Source organism: Seriola dumerili, unplaced genomic scaffold (assembly GCF_002260705.1).
Source record: "Seriola dumerili isolate Sdu_G_001 unplaced genomic scaffold, Sdu_1.0 BDQW01000290.1, whole genome shotgun sequence".
In the NCBI taxonomy this organism is placed as follows: Eukaryota; Metazoa; Chordata; class Actinopteri; order Carangiformes; family Carangidae; genus Seriola; species Seriola dumerili.
The window spans coordinates 768,965-786,184 of NW_019174545.1; the positions used below are offsets into that span (position 1 = coordinate 768,965).

The window sequence follows — 17,220 nt, forward strand, 5'->3', positions numbered from 1 at the left end:
AAGTCTAAGGTCGAACGGCCATTCGTAATGTTCATGTTCTTGCCTTTCCCCCAGGCATTTGCAGAGGCTGCCAAACAGACAGCTGAGTGCTTCCAAAAGGACGAAGCTCCGTTCGTGGTGAAAAACCGCCTGGGCCTGCCAGTGTCTGTCCGCCACAGTGAGATGTTTTCTCCTATCAGCCGGCAAAGCACTAACTGCACTGTGGAGCTGCAGGATGGGGAAACCCTCGGGATGGACTATACAACCACAACAGAATCCGACCAGTTCTCAGCCATGATCTCCTTGAGCGGAAAGGACTACTACATACAGCCTAGTAAGTTAACCTGTAATATACTTTATATGCACATGCTAAAGAAAAAACTAGTGATTATGTTCTCTGACAAATGTCGTCATCTATCCCCCCTCTCTCCTCTCTGTTTCTTGTCGGTTTTCTAATATGTAATGTAAGAAAAATGGAAAAATAAAATAATTAAGGTCAAACATATGAATGCTCTCATTTTCTCTTCCCTCTCCAGCTCCGGTGGGCCACACCTCAGCCAGTGTGATCCCTCTGATCAAGGTGGGCAGAGGAATGTACAGCGTAATGCACAAAGACTCAGGAGTCACTCGTTTCCTGGTTTGTCAGATTTACTCTGTGGAGGGCAGCAAGTACATCAAGATCCGCTCACCTTTCCAGGTACTTCACTGATTATTATCTTTATTAATTTGATACTTGTGTTTATCTTATCTGTAACTATTTTTTCTGGTGTGTTGCAAACATATAAATCAGACTTTCCTGTCAACAACCCCTACTGGATGTTTTCTGGACTTCATCTTTTAAGCTAAATGTATAAATGTCAAGTAGCTGGGTGGTTCCCATACATCAAGACATCATTTCTTTTCAAAATGAATAATTTTAAGAACCTAGTTTACAGATCAATCTGAAATACAACTGTTATTAACTGTTTTCCTCTCCTTTCATGCAGATCATCAATCATTTCACAATACCATTCAAAGTTTTTGAAGGATCAACATGTCTGGGTACAGCGCTCCCTACTGAGGAGTTCTGTGTGCCTCTGGATTCATATAGGTAAAGGCAAACGCCTCCACACACACACACACACACACACACACACACATGCACACAGGGTACACATTCCTTCACCCATATCTGGTCTCTGCTGCCCCCCTCAGGTCTGAGCTGAGCCTTCAGCCAATAACAGAGGATGACGCTGACGCTCAGGCTGCTGAGTTTGAGTGCTCAGAGGGCTTCAGTTACGAAGACGTCAGCAACAAGCAGCCTGAGACACACCTCCAGCAGACGTGCCGTCGCCGTGGAGACCAGGGTGGTGTGATGATGATCAACATTGTGCCATTAAGGGATGCTGTGACATTCAAACACACCGGAGGTATTGGGGAGAACTTCGATGTGCCCTTTGTACTTCACCTGTGGCCTTCCATCCTGCTACGCAACCTACTGCCTTACCCCATCGCCTACAACCTAAAGGTAGAGTCTGACTGATAATCACTAAGAAAACTCAGGTGGGCCATTTTAGATTTAGGACTATCCAGTTGGGGTTACATAGTTCAGCCCAATGCAAAATAAAAATTGTGCATACTTTACTGCTATTTTCCAAAGTGTTCAGGCAATAGTTGATTGCTGAGAGAGGGTGAACGAACAGCAACATTTTTTATACAAGACACTTGCAATTAATTTCACAGCATCCATATTTGCTTACTGTTGATCTTCTGGGTTATATTTTCAACAATACAGCCGGGGAATGCAGTGTTTTTCAAAAGATATGGGTGTTTGACCAGCAGCGACTGCACCAACAAGCAGTTTCTTTAAAACAATGCCTGGTCTTTCCTGCAAACCTTGTATCAACTGAAAGCAGTGGCTGCCTGGCAAATAGAAATTCAGTTTAAAAATAATATTCACTTTGGAAAATGATCAGCAGTTATGTTTATGCAATCTGAGGTTAAGGCACACAAATTCACCTCTTGGTCCTTGTGGCTCACAGTTGATGTAGATTAGTCTACATCATGAATATTATTACAGAAGCTATGAATCACCATACATTCCAATGTCACAAAGTAATGGAGATTTGTATTTTTAACATTATTTTTTTTCACTTTTCTCTAGTCAAGTTGTGCTTTTTTGGCAAGACGGTAATGTTGCTTAGATCTGGTATCAGATTCTGTTGTACTCAGTGACCCTCCCTGCCTGCTACTCAACAGGACAGTGGAGTCTCTGCCCCTGAGGCCACTCTGAACCCAGGTCACTCTGCCCAGCTTCACACCGCAGTCATCAACCAGTCAAGACTCAGTCTCCGGCTGCTGGACTACTTGGCTCAGGACTGGTCTTCTGAGTACAGGTCTGACTTCAGTCTCATTTACTTTCCCATCGTTAGTGTCCTTGTTGTCTACATATTGTGAGTGTATTGGCCATAACTAATATTTTTGTGTATAGGGAATTCTGTTTATATAAATTATAATTTGTATAATAAGATATTACATAAAACCACCATTCTTTACCCTCTGCAATAACATTTCTCATCAAAATAAACTGTCCTGTCATACAGTCTCCATAGTGACCAGGAAGAGATCACCTTCATCGTGTTCCAGTCTTTACGGGATGATGATGAGGACGATGGTGAAGGGACAGAGAGGAAGAGGGCTGAGTTAGACATCGCAGTCCATGTTAAATATGACCCGGGGCAAACAGTGATTGCTATCCACTCTCCGTATTGGATGGTGAATAAGACTGGCAGGTTGCTGCAGTACAAGGCTGATGATATCCACCGCAAACACCCCCTGGACTATGACATGCCCCTGCTCTTCTCCTTCAAACCGCGGTACTTCCTGAGAAACAATAAGGTAAGAGGAAGTATTACTTCAAGTCTTGAGTTTTTTAAAAGAGACACTGGTGGACTGCTGGATTACTGAATTTGACAGATTTTTAAATCAATTCATCTAAAGACAAAACACTGTCGTTATTATTATTCAATTAATTATTGAATTAAGGGATACTTAAGTCTGGGACGACATTAGCCGTACCAAAATGAAATACAGCATCAAAACCAACTTTAAGTCAATGTTTCTTTGGTTGTACACTTGAATACTGAGTTTTGCATACAGTACACAGTGATTTACTTGTGTATATTCTTACTGTTTATATCTGTGATTTCATTACTTTTATCCCTCAGGTCCGCCTTATGATATCAGACAGTGAACTCTCTGATGATTTCTCCCTGGATACAGTTGGTAGCCATGGAGATGTGAAATGTAAAGGCAGATACAAAGATTACCTGGTAAGATTTTGCCACAAACATTCAAGCATAAATTCTTTCAGACTTACTGTCCCATAATTTTTATCTAAAGAGCTATTGTAAGTGACTTTTGTGTGTAACTAAGGCAGGTTGTGTTATTGAGGAAGTACATGATTGTCATCTTTTTTATGTTTTTTGTGTGATGTCTGTCTGACCTCAGGTTGGTGTGAAGATTGATACGAGCAGTTTCAGTCTGACCCGCATCGTGACCTTTGTGCCCTTTTACATGCTGGTCAACAGAACCAAGCACAGTGTCTTCATATGTGAGGAAGGGCAGGACAACTGGACCGAGGCACAACCAGAACAGGTCAGCCAAACCAAATATTGTTTGCATCTGTGTTAACTTGCACATGCATTTTTTGTAATACTGCAGTTTTGCCATCCCTGTGAATTATACTTTTATATAATTATAGTAATTATAATCAGCAAATGATTACTCTGCAGTGGATCTACCTTAGCCATACCACATAGATTTGACTCTTTAACTTGAAGGACAATTGTATTATTAATTCTTAAAATGTTAAACATTTAATTTTGACTTTTAAATTAAATGTCTGGATCATATGTTACTGATTATAGATGTATAATAGATAGACAAGGATGTACAGGATTTTGAAGAGATTGAGCATGCACAGATTTAGACTTAGTGAAATAATGTGACGTGATAAGTCCAAGTACAGTCTGATTTTTATGCCTCTGCACCAGTGCCAGGGTTGAGTTAACTGTTCGTCCGTCCCTCCATCCCTTTCTTGTGAACGCAATCTCTCAGGAACGCCTTGACACATTTCTTCGCATTGTTCACGTATAGTTTGGTGTTTGTAAAGTGCTGATTGAATTACTGTGTAACATTTTATGGTTTTTGTTTAATTTAAGGTTTTGTTTTATTCTACATTTAGTCAGCTATTCCTTTCTGGCCTGAGAATGACACCAAGCGGCTAAAGATCAAAGTAGAAGGTTGTTTATCGCCTCCTCGGACTATTGACTTCACACGACCAGAGAACTGCCTGTTGCTGCATTTGGACAACTCTGTAAGTAGACGCACACACAGGGATAACATCGTGTGTGCATAGTAATTTTTTGCAGGATGCATCTATTCACATTGACCACTGTAACATAAAAAAGCCATATATATTCCAGTATATTGATTTCTGTTCTGCAGGTGGGTGGGATCACTGTCGACGTGAACCTATCCGACCACTCAGCCACTATCCGATTCTCAGAGTACCACGATGGCGCCGCCCCCTTCCTCATCATCAACCATACTAAAGACCAGACTCTTCAGATTCATCAGAGGTGGGAGAACACAAGGGGGCAGTTAGAAGGAAACAAATAGACAATTTTAAGCCATGCTGTTTTGTGTCAGCTCTAAATACTAAATTGGTAGTATGTCGTTTGCAGAAATGAATCATGATGGGGATGAAGCATGTCACCATGGTTCATCATGTAACACAAAAATGAAAAACTTAAATTAGTTGTCGAGCTCAGTATATGAATAATTGAAAAGCAAAAGTGAGCACGGAAATGGGGAGTGGGTGAGAAAAGAAGTAAAATATAGTATTTACTGGGGTGAATTGGTACCATGTACTTATTTTTAGGGAAGTTCAATTTAAGACATCAAAAAGTGTTATCGTTAGTTAAAGTGTTAGTTGAAAAAAACATTCTTTGAACTACATTTCTTGCTGCTTTATCTCATAATATTGCAGTGCTTATTTGGTGTCAGTGTTGTCTGTAAATGTTCTTTCAAAGTGCTCAAGGTTTCATTTAAATTATTTTGTGAATGTGCCTCAGTCACATGAAGATCAAAAAAAAGTGCACAATCATGTAAACAGAAAATCTCTCAAAAATCAAAATAGGATGTTTTGCCAGTGGTGCCACGCATATTCATTCATTCAGTGTTTGTATATGATTTTTTTATTTAAGGTTTTCTGCCAATTCTTCCATTGGCAATTTCTGATTCTGAATCATGTTTTTATTTTTCATTTTACTCACAGCAGGTTTAAATTTTACCAACAAAGTAACGCAACATTCACATTTCTCTGTATTTTGCATATTTGTTGAATGACACTACTCTTCTCTTTTGTTGCAGCAACCTTTAACTATTTAGTTAATGACAACTAACATTATTTGTTTTGCTGACAGAGATTTATGTTTGTGTGTTATGTGGGTCATGCAGCGCCCGGACAGAAACCACGTGGGTGGCTGACGAGCTGCTCGACCTCTCCTTCTCAGTGGAGGAGGACAGGTAGAAAAATATGAAAAGGACAAACTCTTCTGACACACTCTGAGCTCAAGAGAGAGAGAGATAGGGAATAAAGAATGGGAGAGGAGTTTTTTTTTTTTAAGTGTCGCATTAAGTTGTTTATTGCTGTTACACTTTCTGTGGGTGCCAAATGATTTAAGAAAAAAAACAGAGAAGTTGAGTTGCCAGATTTTCTTTCTACACAGGAAAATAACAATTTAGACTTCCAAACAAGGGTTGAGGACAGGAGTCGGTCGTTTTTACCGGAAGCAATTATGAAACTGAAAATGGTGTTGAACAAATTCAACAAATTCAATGATAGTAATTATATATCAGAAAAAGATGAGAGGCCAAACATACACATAGAGTCCACAAGAGTAAAGTTAAATAAACAGTTATTTAGAATGATGTATGAGCAACACACAAGCCTCATACAGCTGCTACTGTGTAACAGCTTGCTTATGCAAAATGAGGGAGTTGCAAATGACACCAGGTGGAAGAATGAAGGATGGCATGAAAAGTGGGCAGAGACACACACATGAGGCAGCACTTAAATATGAATTTCTGTATTATTAAAAACCTAAGGTCACAGTCACTTGAGTACAGAGTGTGGTCAGATCAAGAGTGCAGGTAAAGATAAGTAGAAGAAGACTGCTTCCGCTCTGATTCTGATCTGTCTGTGTAATCTGCTCCTCCTCTGGCAATGAGAAATAAATACTCTATAGGCTAAAAATTTGATCACATTATCTAGTAATCATTGTATTTTAGTACATATGTGTATCATGAATTACTTATACTTTAATAATACTGTATCTTTCATGATAAGACAATGACATCCACTTATTATTTATTTGCAAAGAGCCTACTATGTACATATATATATATATATGTTTATATTTGAATGATCTGCTGGAAATGTACACTGATCTAAAATTGGGATCATTGCAGTAGAGGAAAATGAGCAGGTTAGACATCTAAACCCATTTACTCATTTGTTACTATGTTACTTTGGTCTCCTATGAAATGCAAACATCTTTACTTGTAGAAATACTAGCTTTGAATGCTGCTGACTGGATGGGATTCTGCCAAAGGAATCGCACCTCCTGCTTCTTCAAGTAGTTCTGTTGCATTGACTAGTATTCTCTTTTTCATCTCCATCCATAGATTGTGGCTTCCCCACTCCCTACCTTTCTTTATTTTATTTTCTTATGTCTGCTTCGTCTCGTCCGAAATATTAGTGTGGATGTGCATAATCAAACCTTATCTCTCCAGGAGAGGTACTGGGGACTTCTGGGTGTTTGGCCATTGTACTGTCGCTATCATATTTTTGTCTGTTCATGGGAATTGTTTTTGTACTCTGTCAGACAGGAACTTTGGATGGATGGTTGTCATTGCAGTAGATTCTTGGTGGCGGGGCTCTGTCATATTGTTGTCGGTTTTACTGTTACGGTGTACCGTTGTCTGTTTTCATTATTTTCTCACTACCATCTCAAATCTGTGGATTATTATTTCTTACCTTTTAGTAGTTATAACTAATGTTATTGATAAATACGGTGTGTGTGTGTCTGTGTGGGTTCCATGTGCATGCAGCTCTCAGAAGATAACGCAGCAGGAAGAGCTGGAGGCTGGAAAAGCTGTGCACTACACCTGGGCTGAACCCACTGGGTCCCGAGAGCTTTGCTGGAAGTGTGGTACATACAGTGGGAAACTGAAGAGCGAGGAGGTACTGTCCCTGAGCCAGAATCATGTTTGTGCCTGAATAATAATATTTATCAATTCAAAGATTTTCGTAGAAGACGTCTTCATTTCTTACCTGAACACATGTCTAAAATGTGAAATTGTTATATGAGATACTGTGATGTTTGTTTAAACAATGTGTGTGGTTGTGGTGTTTTCGTGCATCTTTAGGACCTGCGTGAGGACATGAACAACGACAGAAAACTGTTCGTGATCTCCTTTTATGAAGGTAAAGTACAGGGAGCTTGAAATAAAATGCTCTGACCACTCAAATGCACTTTGTAATTATGCTTTAAACAGTCTGATATTCACTTAAAATTATCTTCACGATTGCAAGTTCATTGTCAGTGCAAGAACTGTTTATGGCAAGAATTTCCCTCTGGGGATAAATAAAGTGTAAAATCAGGATGGTTTGGGTTTATTGTTGATCCAAAGGTCTCCAGCGCGTTGTGCTGTTCACCGAGGAGCAACGTATCTACAAGCTGCTGTGTGAGAGTGAGAAGGCACAGCTGGCTGAACAGGAAATCATCCTGTCGCTAAAGAACATGGGCGTGTCTCTGGTCAACAACAGCAGCAGCCAGGAGGTCTCCTTTATTGGGATCACAAGGTAGATGACCAGCAACATACACACATGCTCCCAAACCTGGCTAGGCTCACATGTTCATGTTACGACCACGGCTCACTGATACATCAGTATGTGTGTGTTAAGCAATAGATAATGTTGTTCTCCGCTTGTGAGTGGTTCGTATATTTCAAGTCAACATATGGTTCTCTGATTTGCAGTTGAGCTAGTCTTGACCAACAATATCCAGCATCAGACATTATATACCAGATGACATGTAATTGCTGGCTAAACAATTTTGATTGAAATCATAGATATATCGATGACCTATAATGGTGTTTTATTTCTGCTTGTGCCATGGCAAAAATACAGATTTTAATTTTATTTTCTAATATGCAGGTGTCACAAAATTAGAGTTTGACATTCATTAACATTAACATTCACTAAAGGTCAGATAGACTGAAGATCCGCTTGTATCAGAAGAGGCTGCTGTGCTAAATGGTTGCGAATGTGGCATAACAAAGTAGCAACAGAACTTTTTACCTATAAACCATGTAGTTTTGTAAACATAATAGTGCAGTTTTAAACATGACACTTGCATGATTTTATACATTTTACATCCTCTTGTTGCTCCCTTCTTGTTGTAGCTCTGATGTGGTTTGGGAACTAAAGCCTAAGAAAAAGGGTCGGTGGAAGACTCTGAGCACTAAAGAAGCTGAGCTTTTGGAGAACAGCTTCAAAGAGTACATTGAATCTGCACCTGTAGACTATGCCATCGTCGACCTGGAAAACAACTTCCAGGTAACACTCTAAATATTGTATATTTAATGTACCTAATTTGATCTAGGAACATGTAATTAATCAAATTTGAAAATGATACAAATGAAAACTGGCATCTTCATGTTAGCTGTGTAGGATGTGTACTCACTCATATAACTGAGTGAGTAAAAAGTGTCAGCTGCATGTGGTTAATTGACAGTGTAAATGATAATTAGTTTCAGGCCTATTGGTTAAGGTTTGTGGTGTTTTTAACTGTCTCCCAGGTGTCCTTTACTCCCAATGGCATGGATATGCGGATGCTGCAGCCGTGTGACGCTCCTCTCAGGAGGCACTTCCTGCCTGGGGTAAAGGTCGAGTACAGCGTCTCACCACGACAGAGAGCCTACCGTGTCCAAATCCACCGCATACAGGTGAAAGGAAGTGCAGTTTGAAATAGAATAGTATCTTCCTTTTAGTGTTAAACTTATTTGTTTCCTCCAATGATCCAACATATAGTTGTCTGTCTTTAGTACTATAAGTCATCCACAATTTACCTTCTTGAGTATACATGAGGTCTTTGTTCTTCTTTATCCATATAGTACTTTTTCCATAAACATCCTTCCCTCTTACAGATCCAGAATCAGCTGCCAGGAGCCATATTCCCCTACGTTTTTTACCCAGTAAAATTGCCAAAGTCTATCACCATGGACTCAGGTCCGTTTGTCCATCTTGTCATGTTTAATTTAGCATTACGTCTTGTATACATGCAGTGCTTTGGTCTGTATAGTAATTTTGTTTTTATTTTTCTCACAGAACCCAAACCCCTGACTGATATCAGCATTGTTACCAGAGCAGCAGGGCACTCTGATATCTCTCGTATCAAGTAATAGTTTTTCCTGTCATTCTTTTCTCATTCCTTCTCATGATGCACTTCATTTGTGTTGGACTGGAGCCTGGAATCTCACTTGCCTTCATTTTTTTTTTTTTTATTTGAAAATCCTGTATAACCCATCTTAGTCGGATGGCTCCTAAGTGCCTGTAAATGTCTGCCCACCTCAGGTATTTCAAGGTGTTGATTCAAGAGATGGATCTGAAGCTTGATCTGGGCTTCCTGTACGCCATCCTGGACCTGTTCACTCCTGAGAACGCCAGCATCACCACCTCAGAACAGGAGGTCAGATACACATATTCATGCACATACAGTTAACATACCCTGTGTTTTGTTCAGATTCTTGTTCCTGGTAATTTCCGCTTGTTTTATTCCTCCAGGTGGAACTGTTTGAGAAGGACATAGAGTATATAAAGACAGAACTAAACCATGTCTCTGCTGCTGACACCTCTCCCACCAGCCTCTATGAGTACTTCCACATTTCCCCCATCAAGGTATGTGAAATTTGTTGTTTCATAATTATAACAACATGTTTTTATAATTGATCACAACTTTGCCATAAACAACAAAAAAAACTACAAAATTAGATTTTTTGATAAATCTACTGTCCAAACAAAATAAGATAAAAAATCTATTCATTATGTTTTTGTATTTGCAGCTGCACCTGAGTTTCTCTCTAAGCACGGGAGGAGAAGATGGCCTGAAGGAGAAGAGAGATACAGAACTCATCCCCGTCCAGTCCCTCAACCTGCTGCTGAAGAGTATCGGTGCAACTCTCACTGATGTGCAGGACGTCGTCTTCAAGTACGAACGCACAAGAAGGCCCTGGACAACACATTAATCACACACAGTAGCATTGATTTATTTTTGCGTGAATTGTTGTTGGATGAATTCCTGCTATCTTATTTATATGTGGTTGATTTCAGGCTGGCCTTCTTTGAGTTGACCTTCCAGTTTTGCACAACTCAGCAGCTACAGTGGGAGGTCATCAGACATTATTCTAAGCAGGTAACACACACATTCACAGTGACAATGCTATATTAACCCAGGAAGTGCAGAAGTAGCTAGTTGTGTATTTTTCATGTGAATGTTTGTTTGTTTTTGTTCCTTCAAGGCTTTACATAGGTTTCTATGTGTGTGTATTTCAGGCTATTAAACAGATGTATGTGCTGGTGCTGGGCCTGGATGTGCTTGGAAACCCCTTTGGGCTGATCAGAGGACTGTCAGAGGGAGTGGAGGCCTTCTTCTATGAGCCTTATCAGGTAGGAGTGTAATGCAAATATTGATGAGCAGTAAAATAATGTAGAAAAAAATAATGAAGATTTGTAGTCTAGAAAAATATCAGCATTAGGTTTAGGTCAATATTTAAAGTATGTCTTTTTAGAGCACCAGCAGTGTTGACGGTGTCTTTCTGTCAGCGTCATGAGTAACTGTTGTCTGGGGTTTTCCAGGGAGCCATCCAGGGGCCGGAGGAGTTTGTTGAAGGAATGGCTCTTGGGGTGAAGGCTCTGGTGGGAGGAGCTGTAGGTAAGAACCTAAGTATCCTATCTCTGTACAATGCGGTGTGATCCCATTTAGTACAATCTGTGGATATTATAGAAATATAGAAAAACTCTTTTATTCATATATACAGTATCAATAGAATATATAGGTAGGAACATAGTAACAGTTTTCGTGCGAAAGACCTCAAGAACAAATAAACATTTCATACAATATAGTAAATTGTTGCAATTCATATCTGGCATCCAGGGGGTATAGCAGGTGCGGCCTCTAGGATAACAGGCGCCATGGCAAAGGGCGTCGCTGCCATAACGATGGACGAGGAATACCAGCAGAAGAGACGAGAAGCTATGAACAAACAACCCAGTGGCCTGAGAGAGGGGCTGACCAGGGGTGGAAAAGGACTGGTATCTGTGCGTACATTATATAGTGTTTGCACTGTTTTATAATACTTTACATCAGCCTGAAACTGACTTCTGGCCACAGGAAATTCCTCCATAATGAGTTATTTACTGCTATTTGATAACATTGGCATGTTTTCTTTTCAGGGATTTGTCAGTGGGATCACAGGGATAGTTACCAAACCTATTAAAGGTATGTTTGAACATTGAATGGTGCATTTATTTTGACCAAATGAATTTAATAAAATATAGAAATGGTATAAAACATTATAAAATATTAAATAATTAGCTGGCCAACTTCTCTGGATTTTCAGAGTATTCTTATCAATTTCCATAAATGTGATGTGTTATTTTGCAGGAGCCCAGAAGGAGGGTGCTGCAGGCTTCTTTAAAGGTGTTGGGAAAGGTCTGGTCGGCGCAGTAGCCAGACCCACAGGAGGCATTATTGACATGGCCAGCAGTGCTTTCCAAGGGATCAAGAGGTTTGGTTATTTCTGTGTGTATAGTATGTATTCACGTCTGTGATACAGTGTGCTTGTGTTAATGTGTTTACAACACCAGTGTGTATGCAGATAGATGTTGTATATGTATGAAAGTATGTACAGTGTCAATTCTTCTGCCATTTGCCGGTTTTATGTCTGTGTTTGCATGTACATGTTAACGTGATCGTTTGCGTGCATTGCATTTACGCAGTATATAGCCCTGTTTTGCATTCAACAGCTGTGTCTCGGAATGTGTATTTGTATCTCTCTGGTTTTTAGGGCGGCAGAGACTTCACAAGATATTGAATCGCTGCGTCCTCCTCGTTTCATCCACGAGGACGGTGTCATACGACCATATAAGGAGAGGGAAGGCCTCGGCAGTCAGATGCTCCAGGTAGGACAAAAATCTCTGCAACGTCAGCTCTCCAAAGCACTCATTTCATTGAGATGAGGAACACTCTACTTAAGAGCTACTTTACGAATATCATTATTATCATTATTATTATTATTATTATTATTATTATTACATGCACACAGCAATTGATTTACAGGAAAACATTTTTTTTTTTTTTTAAATCATCCTCCCTTCAGTCTGTTTTATTTCAATTGTCCTTAAATTCTGTTCCATGTTTTAGAGATTTTTTGGTCTTTCCTGTTTATAGATCATGCTTATAGATCAGTCCAATTCATCTCAGCTCTCTTTGATTGAGTCACCTCTAAGAAATGTCAGAACACCTTCAGTTCCAAAGCAAAAATTACAGTCAAGTACAGTCATTCATGAAATCACCAGGATCAGGAAAAACAGATGCTGTGTTTTACTGAGGCAGAGCTTCTGTGCAGTCCCACCCCACTGTTGTTGCTCTGTACTATTACTCAGATAACATTTGTTTAGTGCTTTGTGGTGTGTTAACATCATTTTTTTCTTTTTTACAAATGGTGCTACATCTGGATGCAAGTGTTGTCCTCGAGGTTTTAGCAAAAATAATTATCGCAGCCACTTGACTGAACATGTTGTTGATGAACACATTAACCTGAACTTGGTTCAGAGCCAGTGTGTCAGTAGCATGGGTTTCTCATATTTGTAGATTTTAGTATTGCTTAGTGTTTCGGTTCAGCTTCATTTAAACTGCACGCTTTAAGCTGTGAGTCATGTTTTTGTGCTGACATCATCTAACAGTCCTGCTGGATGGAGTGGGTTGAAGTCGCTGCTTACGAGTCTCAGGTCAGAGCTGTACTTTTTAGCTAGTAGCCAGGATCCTGTGTAGGATTTCCCCTAAAATCTACAGATAGGTGACAATTTAAAGTGCCTTAGTAAAGTTCTGAGTGAAAGTGAGCCTCCAGAGCAGCTTCAATGCTCTTTTGTAAAGATACTAAAGATACAAATCTCTGAATTTAACTAAAGAGATTCTACCAAATGTTATTTCCTCATTTGGTGTTTTGACAATGGTGGTGGAGAGTGCTGTGCAGCTGATGACTGAATTCATTTTGTCCTTTAATTTGTCACTCATCTGTATCAACAGTTTTAGACCTTGGCTAGATATGTGTGTATTTTAATGTGTTGCTAACACATTATTCCCCTCATGCCAACTTAGGACTAATGGCAACAGCCTCAGATCCACAAAAAATCACAGTGGATGCCACATTTCATGCTTGTGTTTTGTGTTTTAATGTAGCTGGTTAAATGGGCTTCAGATGCATTTTGGCTGAATTTAATTTACTTGTGGGACAGCAAAGCAGATGGACAGAAGCAAGTTTAACTGCTCTTTAGGCAAAAAGATGAAGAAAAAAATCAAATATACAACAGAATATTGTTTGATAGAGAGGGGAAAAGGTCAAACATGCTCTCACCTTGGCCTGAGTGGGTTTTAATATGTCTTTAATTGACAGTGTGACATATCTAAACTTTTATTACTTCTATTTTAGTTCCACCAGTGCTCTTCACATACAGTAGCTACTACATTAAAGGTGTTGAGCTTTATCTCATTTACAGGTATCTTTACATTTTTACCCAGCACAGGAGTGGCTACAACAACTTGTAAGACTCAGTTAAATGGAGCAATTTCAGATCAGATTTATTATATTTACTTGTCATGAAAGTCTAAACCTTTAGTGGTGCATCAGGAGATTTGAAGGACTGAGTTGTAGTAACTTTGAAGAAAATGAAAGAATTGTCTTTGGCTGGTTACAGTGAGCCTGTGCCACTTCAGTTGACCCATACAATAGCTGTGGATGTCTGGGTAGAAACAAGCTCTGGTTCTCTCTGATCTGACCTTCACTCTTCTCTCTTGTCGTGTCCACAGAGGAGATTGGCCTACAGTGAATGGTGTAGAACTGGCTCAGAGGATGAGGGTGATGAAGAAAATGTGTAGAAGCTAGAAGTGACAGCTGTCTTTTTCTGTAGTCTGTGCTGCAGTTTGTCTGTCAGTTAGAAGTTCACTCTTGGAAGATTTAAACAAATCAAAGAGTAATTTAAGAAATGTGTTACCATGTATTTTATATTTTTAGTTGTTTATTCATTTGATGTGTTTTCTTTATTTTTTCCTCAGTGTCTATCATCTTTCATCTCTTTTACTTTGTACCTACCTTCTCTTTCCTTTCATCATTTTCTCACAACCAACAAACGAAACCTTTCTTGTCATTGTTTAAATATTCATTAATTCCTCATAATTATAAAAAAAAAATTTCAAGTGTCTTTTTTTCTTCAGTAATGAATGTTTGTTTTATCATTCTGTCATTCACTCTCCTATTGTTCTCAATAAAATGTTTTAAACTTCTACCTGCCATTTTCTTTGTTTCATCCCATCTTTCCTCACCACCTCACACTTTCCACTTCCATTAGAGTAAAGTTTTGTGCAGGTATTTTGCAGAGGCCCATGGTAGCTCATGTTTATTTACAGTAGGCAGTTGGAACGTAGACATATTGGTATTCATATTTTACTTTAATTCAGACAGTTGTTTTTTTGGTTTGTTTGTTTTTTTGCCTTGATGTTTGTTTAAATATTCATCTCCTTTTTTTCTGTCTTCGCTCAGAAAATTGAGAATGGACGTTTTGCCAAGTACAGATACTTCGCTCATGCCAAGGTCAATGATTCCGACTTCCTCATGATCACCAAAAGGTGAGTGTTGTTTGGCATCTGATTGACTACAAAAAAAGAGTAAGATTATTGATATAATATTTCTGTGCTCTTTATCAAAAGCTGCTAAAACAAATAAGCTACAGTGTCCACACCAGCAATGGGAACAGTGTACATTTAACCACACTGAGGTGTTATGGTTTGTCCATTACTTTTTTTTAAACCTAAACTGCATATATGTGCAAGCTACTGGACAACTGAATTTCCCCAAGGGGATGAATGAAGTATCTTATCTATCTAGCTAGCTGTTAAGATAACCTATCTAACCACCAGTATACTGTTTCCTTTAGCTGTGGTGTCTTACAAAGAAGATGTTCATGGCTCATTTTAACCCTGTCTTTGCAATTTCTTTTCCAGGGGCATATTTTTTGTGACCAAAGGCACATTTGGCCAGCTGACCTGTGAATGGCAGTATCTGTTTGAGGAGTTCACCAAGGAACCAATGATTGTAGAGGACCGCAGACTTCGCATTGAGGCCAAGGTACAAAACTCCAAATCCTATGGTACCTTTTTTGCACTAAAGAGACTGATGTGTTTAAAAATGTACTACAGGTTTTAAACAGGTATTTATTAGATTATTGCATTAAACCTTGTTTTGTGTACTGCAGGAGAGAGTAAAGTCAGTCTTCCATGCCAAAGAGTTTGGGAAGATCATAAACTTCAAAACTCCTGAGATAGCCAAGGTAAGTTCATTATTTGGACTATAACGTGTTCCTATATATATATATATATATATATGATTTATTCAAGAAATGTCCACCTGATACCTGTTATCTATTATCTATACATTAACCAGCCACCTAGTTTTACTCAATGTCCTTGTCCCTGTGATATGCAAGTACAACACTAAATGATTGTGTGATTGTGCTAAAATTAGTCATAACTTTGGTTCTTCTTTAACTTCAGTGGGTTCTTGCCAAACTGGAGGATGCAAGAGACAGTTTACCTAAATACTGAGTCGTCAAGAAGAGCAAGAAAATGATGAGAATAAAAAAAAAAAATAAAAAAAACATGAAAATACACACACACACAGTCTGTGTGTGTGTCAGTGCCTTTGTTCTTCACTGCATGCTAGTTTTGTTTACCTCCATGTGTGATTAGTGCTAAAAACACAAAAGACGCTGTATGTTGACTGTTAGTGTGTGTCTGGGGTGAAAGACTGGGTGAGTAGTTTGTATGTGAGCATGCTAACAGAAATGCTATAAACGGATAAATAAATGGACGGCTGACCTAACATTCATTTACCACAGAGCGCTCAGAATGCATTGAGCCAAACATTGTCTCACTCTTTGCTCTGATTGCACTCACCCTTTTGCACACATATGATGGATTTTTAATGATTTATTTTATGAAAACTACTGCAAAGTCTTGAGTTTACAAACACATCTTCTAATATCTGCTTGAGTCTTAGATGTTATCAACTTCCTCATAGCTTTGCTTGTCGCACTCGGTCAAATACACATTTGAGTCACATATTTCATTCACTTTCACTGAACATATTACAAGCTGTATTTGGCTGTAGAAATTACATGAGTGCATCGGCCAGTGATAGAAAACAGCTTGAGTGATATCAAGGCAAAATTACCTAGATTTGCTGTAGCTAATTTAATGTACACAGTTTATTTATACTGGATTATACAAAAGGGATACTAATTAAAATTTTCTTCACAATACACATAATTCAAAATGTGCGTCATTAAAACTCCTGTTTTCTTTTTAAGTCTCTATAACTTTCCTCTTTTTTATACATTTCTGCAAGATAAAGACTTGAGTGTGTAATTTAGAGACGCATGCTATTTTTATACTGTACTTACATGTATCAATCTGCTGTATATTGATCTCATATAATATCCTGTCTGTATATATCATACTCACAATAGTCTGTATTATGGCATTGCAGATTGTAATTTTGTGATTTTTATGTTTTTATACCACACATATGCAATGTCAACTATGTTGATAAATTATGCAGAGAAAAGTATATTTAAAAGAAATGAATGCTACTATTATCAGCTGCTGTTTACTTTGATGTGTATTTTAAAGGTTTGCTTTTGGTTTGGGGTTGCATCGCAGTTTAATATGACTAAATTTTTCTGTTGCCATTAATGTTTGTCATTTATGTTTTTGGGGAGAAAAAGGTTCACTGCAGTGGCTTAATTCTTTTCCCTGCTGTTTTCAAAAAAATAAAATATGTGTTTCAAATTTTAGT

At 38.7% G+C, this 17,220-nt stretch overlaps 1 protein-coding gene across 1 annotated transcript in view; it reads left to right on the plus strand.

Annotated features, from left to right (window-relative positions):
• vps13a (vacuolar protein sorting 13 homolog A) overlaps window positions 1-17,193 on the plus strand; it is a 36,408-nt gene extending 19,215 nt beyond the window's left edge. The window contains 32 exon segments of the mRNA XM_022757664.1: window positions 55-313; window positions 516-676; window positions 966-1,069; window positions 1,174-1,486; window positions 2,218-2,354; window positions 2,562-2,856; window positions 3,186-3,290; window positions 3,469-3,615; window positions 4,205-4,336; window positions 4,468-4,601; window positions 5,482-5,550; window positions 7,138-7,270; window positions 7,456-7,513; window positions 7,720-7,891; window positions 8,494-8,647; window positions 8,890-9,036; window positions 9,238-9,319; window positions 9,419-9,488; window positions 9,665-9,779; window positions 9,875-9,988; window positions 10,153-10,298; window positions 10,421-10,502; window positions 10,643-10,756; window positions 10,946-11,021; window positions 11,244-11,407; window positions 11,543-11,588; window positions 11,754-11,877; window positions 12,157-12,271; window positions 14,908-14,993; window positions 15,369-15,492; window positions 15,620-15,694; window positions 15,918-17,193. Coding sequence (XP_022613385.1) covers window positions 55-313; window positions 516-676; window positions 966-1,069; window positions 1,174-1,486; window positions 2,218-2,354; window positions 2,562-2,856; window positions 3,186-3,290; window positions 3,469-3,615; window positions 4,205-4,336; window positions 4,468-4,601; window positions 5,482-5,550; window positions 7,138-7,270; window positions 7,456-7,513; window positions 7,720-7,891; window positions 8,494-8,647; window positions 8,890-9,036; window positions 9,238-9,319; window positions 9,419-9,488; window positions 9,665-9,779; window positions 9,875-9,988; window positions 10,153-10,298; window positions 10,421-10,502; window positions 10,643-10,756; window positions 10,946-11,021; window positions 11,244-11,407; window positions 11,543-11,588; window positions 11,754-11,877; window positions 12,157-12,271; window positions 14,908-14,993; window positions 15,369-15,492; window positions 15,620-15,694; window positions 15,918-15,968 — 4,104 coding nt within the window. The 3' untranslated portion in view covers window positions 15,969-17,193.
• Window positions 17,194-17,220: the final 27 nt, after the last annotated feature.